Raw genomic sequence first — 4613 nt, 5'->3', positions numbered from 1 at the left:
ATGATGAAGAAACTTCACTTTCCCTTCACTCAATTGCCTCCTATAGAAAAAACTCACATTTTTTCTGCACCTTCTTCACTGGAATCTATGTGCTTCTTGCTGCTCCCACGTGGCCTTTCTCACAGAAATGTGGGTGAAATATTTCTGGTTTGTGATGTGGATTTGAAATTAATGTTTTGATTGTATGCTTTTAGCAGCCCTTTGTGGGACTGGCTTGTGCTGTTTTCCCTCAGCCTTGCATAAAACTGTACTGTTGAAATAAGATCGTGCATGTTATTTTATTATTCACCATTGCTAACTTGAGTGTGCAGTCAGCACAGAGCACACTGTATCAATTAATCAACTATTTCTAGGCTCAGGAAAGCTACCAGAAAGCTCAGATATCTTGACACTCCCCATCTTTCAAAATCCGGATGTCTTGCCTGGTTTTCCTAGAATAACATAGGAAAAAAAGAGTAAGAGCTCAAAAAAACACTCCCCAAGTCACATTTTGGCTCCCGTCCAGCCCATGGAACACAGCTGACTATTATAAAATTGGCTTGCTCATTTTCCTGTCTAAAAAGCTGAGGTGACTGCAAGCCATCCTGGCACGCAGATGTCCCCTCCCCAGGCATGCAGCAGTAGTGGTGGAACTCCAGCCCAACCTGCTCACAGCAGGACTGTCCCCAGTGTGGGGTTATGGTGGCCACGGCTCTGTCTGAGCCCTACCCACCACCCCACAAGGGTGAACAGCCCCTCTACCTCTGCGATGCACCATCCTTCTGGGGAAGGGGTTTGCCCTGTGTCCAACCTGTACCCCCTGAGGCTGCTGCTTGTGGCTGTTGCCCTGTGTTGCATCACCTGCTACCACCAAGAAGAGTGTGGCTCCATCCTGTTTGCAACTGTAGGCTGCTGCTAGGTCCCCCCAAGCCTCCTCTCACCCAGACTAGCCAGATGCAGCTCCTCCATACCTCCTTGCAGCTTCCCTTGACAATCTGATCATGCCTCTCCTCCTGCAGGCCAGCACAGTTTGTATTATTTTCTGTGCAAGTGCACTGCTGACCTGTGTTCAACCTGATCTTTGCTCTCAGTCCTTTTCTAGCAGGAAATCCTACTCAGACAATCACTTCCCAACCTGCATAAAATCACTGCCCCGAAGCAATCCTTGTGCTTTTCATGGGGTCCCTGTTGCCCTAGCCCTCAAGTTTATGGTGGTACTTTCAGTTTGAAGTTCTGCCACAAGAGGCACATCACAGGGCATCTGCATTCACAGAGGCCCCTCTAACGGGCTTAGCGGTGCTATTTGACTGTCCACGCTATATGCCTAGTTGACTTTTTTGCCCATATATGTTCCACTCTCCCTTCTCTAATTGCAGGCAGCACAGATAGTGGGACCTTCTCCCATCCTCTGCAGAGAGTGTCTGGTTTGTTGGTAGCTTGGAGGCACTTGTGTTGGAGGGTGTCCTGGCCACGAACTCCTGACCTCACCTTTTGGATCTGCTGATCATGCAGCCACAAGGTGGTCTGATTTAGCAAGCCAATCCGACAGATGAATATTCAGCTCTTCTGTGGGATTAGTCCCCTGCCAACACAATGAGCCAAGTCCCCCACCCTGCAACTGCACAGTAGTCACTAAATGCAGTGCCAAGGATGGGGCAGGCAAGGGCTGGGGGCACCCCTGCACCTATCTGCCAGCTCAGGGAAGTGAAGCTCACAGGTTTCACAGCCCACTGCCCAGCTCAGCTGACGTACAAAAGTCCTCTTCCCCTTTACTATCAGGAACACGTGTGCTTCCCACCTGCCATGGCTTTTCCCAGGCACAGGGGAGGCTGAATGACAGTATTTCACAAGCACCCAGTTTCAGAGGGCCAAAATTAGACTCCTGGAGGTCTCTGCCAAGGGCACGAGCTTACATTTGCTGTACACAGAGCTGGCATTCATTGGCATAGGTGTTCCCGTCAGTTCCACAGACAGGCAAATGCAGGAGGGGGCAGGCCTGCAGCTCGACCATGTCTCCACACACCGGCTGGAAAGGAGAAACCACAGCACACATTTCAGTGCCAACAGCACCCATCTCCTGCTCTCACAGCACCCAGGCAGGAGCAAGTGGCACTGGCAACCTGGTTCCCTCTATCCCGGACAGGACAGGGCATGCACACACAGTGGGAAAGCAGGGAGCAGAGGCCACCATATCCCTCAGTGGGACTCACAGCCTGGGCTTTGATGTGGGTTTGATGCTGGAGCTTCAGTACCCATGAGGCTGGGGATCATTGCTGGGAATAGCCTTTCTCCCAGGTATGCCAGGCACTAAATCCTACCTCAAGCCATGAACAAGGAAAACCAAAAACCTCTTACCCTTCTCAGGCCTTTCTCTTCATTCACCTCTGCCCCTGAAACAGAGCAGGGACCCATGAGCGTGGCACACCTGTGACCAGTGGCAGGAGCAGGCAACATCGACAAAGGGTCACATCCAAAGGGAAGGCAAGGTGGTGCAGGGTCTGCTCAGGACCCGGATCAGCTGTGTGGGTTTTGTGAGGTAGGGGTCAGTTTTCTGCAGGCCGCCCTGCCGCCCTGCCAGCAGCACGGCCTCCATCTGTAGCTGAGCTGGCTGGGACAAAGCTGGGAATGCCTGTTCCCACCCCAATCCTTCTCTCAACAGCCCTCTTTCCCAGTTTCTGGACCAGGAGCATCCAACATGTCCCAGGAAATGTGAACTGAAGCAGTGCTGCACGGGGACGTGGGGTATCTCAGAGACCTGATGCTGGGTGGCACTGCACAGCTGGTCAACAGCCATGCCCAGGGAGGGCTGCATTCAGTGGACTCCTCTTCTGCTGTTAGACAGAGCGGCAGCAACAGTTCACAGTCTGTCTGTGCAGTGCATGAATATCCTGGGAATATGAGGGCTCACACCCAGGCAGCTGCAGTACCACTACTACATGCACCTAGGTAGCGTCGGTTTTTAAGAGTCTACAAACAGCTGCTTCGCACATGAACATTCTGAGCACATAGTGCTCTTGCACAGACTTGCAGGTCTTCATGGATACAGGAACAACAGTAGCTGCCGCCCCAGTATATGTGCTGTCCTCCCACATCTCAGTTCTCATTCAAATTGCAGCCTGTCCCCTATCCCATCCCTCTCCTGAATGCAATATCATTGATGAACCAGGCTGCAACCCTTGCCCCAAACTGCTAATAGGGCACAGTGTGTTTGCTGCAGTCCTTCCCCACCACATTGCCCCTGTGTTTGCTTGCCCTCCTCACCTCCTCTCCAAACCTGAACTTCTGGGTCTTTCTGCCCTCCCACCCATTTTTGGTCCCTCTGTCATTCCCAAGCCACCACCAAAGAGCTGGCTGCCAGCAGCAGAGCAGGCTTACCACTGGCAGTGACAAGAGTCACCAGTGCCACCGCCACAACCAGCAGCTCCCTCGCAGGCATGGCTGGTTCAGGCACACACGCTCATGCACCTCGCTCTACTCCTGACTGCTTTATAGAGGAGGGCACCAGCTTATCTCATCAGTGCTGGGAAAAGCAGCATTTTGAGCAGCATTTGATCTGCGCTGGGAACAGCTGGACTGTGCACCCAGAGACCGCTTGGGTGCTCTCATGCAACTGATAAGCCACCCCAATGCCATATGCCAGCTCCTAGTGCTGGCACTAGAGGCTGCTTTACAGTCTGGGTTGGGCAACGCTGCTCTTCTCTGCTCCACCCAGCTGGTTTACATCTGCGTGTATCTCACCTGAACCATTTGCAGCTGCCATTCTTCATGTGTGGCAGATACCCCTGTTTGGGTTGGGAGGCTTCACATGGAAAAGCCAGGAAATTCAAGCTGATTTCTTGGCTGCACTGTGGTCTGAGCATTATTCTGTGAGACCCAGCCAGGCAGATATTCAGCTGCCTGATGCACTGGGCAGGACCCCAGGAGGGGGCTCTCAAACACAGAGGAGGCCTGACATTCTGCTGCAGCAAGCCCACCCCATAGCTGGGTGGGATGGGACAGGCTGGGCATGCGGAGGGGCTGGAGGGAGTTAAACTCAGCTGCATGGGAGCAGGGAGCTGCAGGTGCAGCTGCTGTCTGTGCTCCTCCACCCCGCAGCATAGGCAGTTTAATACCTTGCTTTTGCTCACCAGCTTGGTTACATGAATGGGTCACAGCTGAGATGAACAGAGCAAAACTATCTTTATCATTAAATTCAGTGTGATGGTAGGGGGCTGTATGCATGGATATCCAGTTTACATAGAGGTGACACATACAGCAAGGAGGGGAAAGCAAGGCCAGAAAGGTTCCTCAGTGGTTAGAGACGCCAACTCTTCAGTGAAGGACTTCTCAGCAAGCATCACCACCCCAGAAGTTCCCAGCTGCTTTGCCTACAAGACTGGACGCTTGATATCCATCTTGCCATGTGAGCATCCCCATCACCTCTTTCTGAGAAGCTGAACTTTCAACATCCATCCCCACCTTCCTCTGGTGAATCAATATCAATTGTTGAAGGGTGAAAGATGGAAAAGAGGACCACTGGGTGGAGAGTCGGCATTGTAGCTGAAGATCAGTGTTGGCTAAAAACTCCTTTGGTACAGACTTGCTGAGATGACATCTGGGTCAGAAGTAACAGGGGGTCTCCTACACCCTGGGAC

General features: G+C 52.3%; 1 protein-coding gene across 2 annotated transcripts; it reads right to left on the bottom strand.

The window, feature by feature from the left end:
- Positions 1-271: 271 nt before the first annotated feature.
- On the bottom strand, positions 272-3430 carry SPINK4 (serine peptidase inhibitor Kazal type 4). 2 transcript variants are annotated; one of them, XM_037373961.1, is made up of 4 exons: positions 3355-3430; positions 2335-2369; positions 1893-2005; positions 272-431 (listed from the first exon to the last, which is right to left on the bottom strand). In XM_037373961.1, the coding sequence occupies exons 1-4, from the start codon at positions 3413-3415 to the stop codon at positions 377-379; spliced, it is 264 nt and encodes an 87-aa protein (XP_037229858.1). In that variant the 5' UTR covers positions 3416-3430; the 3' UTR covers positions 272-376. The 2 variants fall into 2 exon arrangements, with proteins under 2 accessions (XP_037229858.1, XP_037229857.1); XM_037373960.1 differs by lacking the exon at positions 3355-3430 and having other exon boundaries at positions 2335-2503.
- Between the last annotated feature and the right edge of the window lie 1183 nt (positions 3431-4613).

This window comes from Falco rusticolus, chromosome Z (assembly GCF_015220075.1).
Source record: "Falco rusticolus isolate bFalRus1 chromosome Z, bFalRus1.pri, whole genome shotgun sequence".
Classification (NCBI taxonomy): domain Eukaryota; kingdom Metazoa; phylum Chordata; class Aves; order Falconiformes; family Falconidae; genus Falco; species Falco rusticolus.
This window is presented reverse-complemented; position numbering and strand designations above follow the sequence as displayed.

What these genes read in the sequence shown, in the direction of transcription:
- SPINK4 (XM_037373960.1), bottom strand. Translation starts at nt 2,433, where the DNA reads ATGTTGCCTGCTCCTGCCACTGGTCACAGGTGTGCCACGCTCATGGGT. An exon ending in AAGAGAAAGGCCTGAGAAGG is followed by an intron (nt 2,006 to 2,334) that starts GTAAGAGGTTTT and finishes TCTCCTTTCCAG; the next exon opens with CCGGTGTGTGGAGACATGGT. An exon ending in CAGCTCTGTGTACAGCAAAT is followed by an intron (nt 432 to 1,892) that starts GTAAGCTCGTGC and finishes ATGTTATTCTAG; the next exon opens with GAAAACCAGGCAAGACATCC.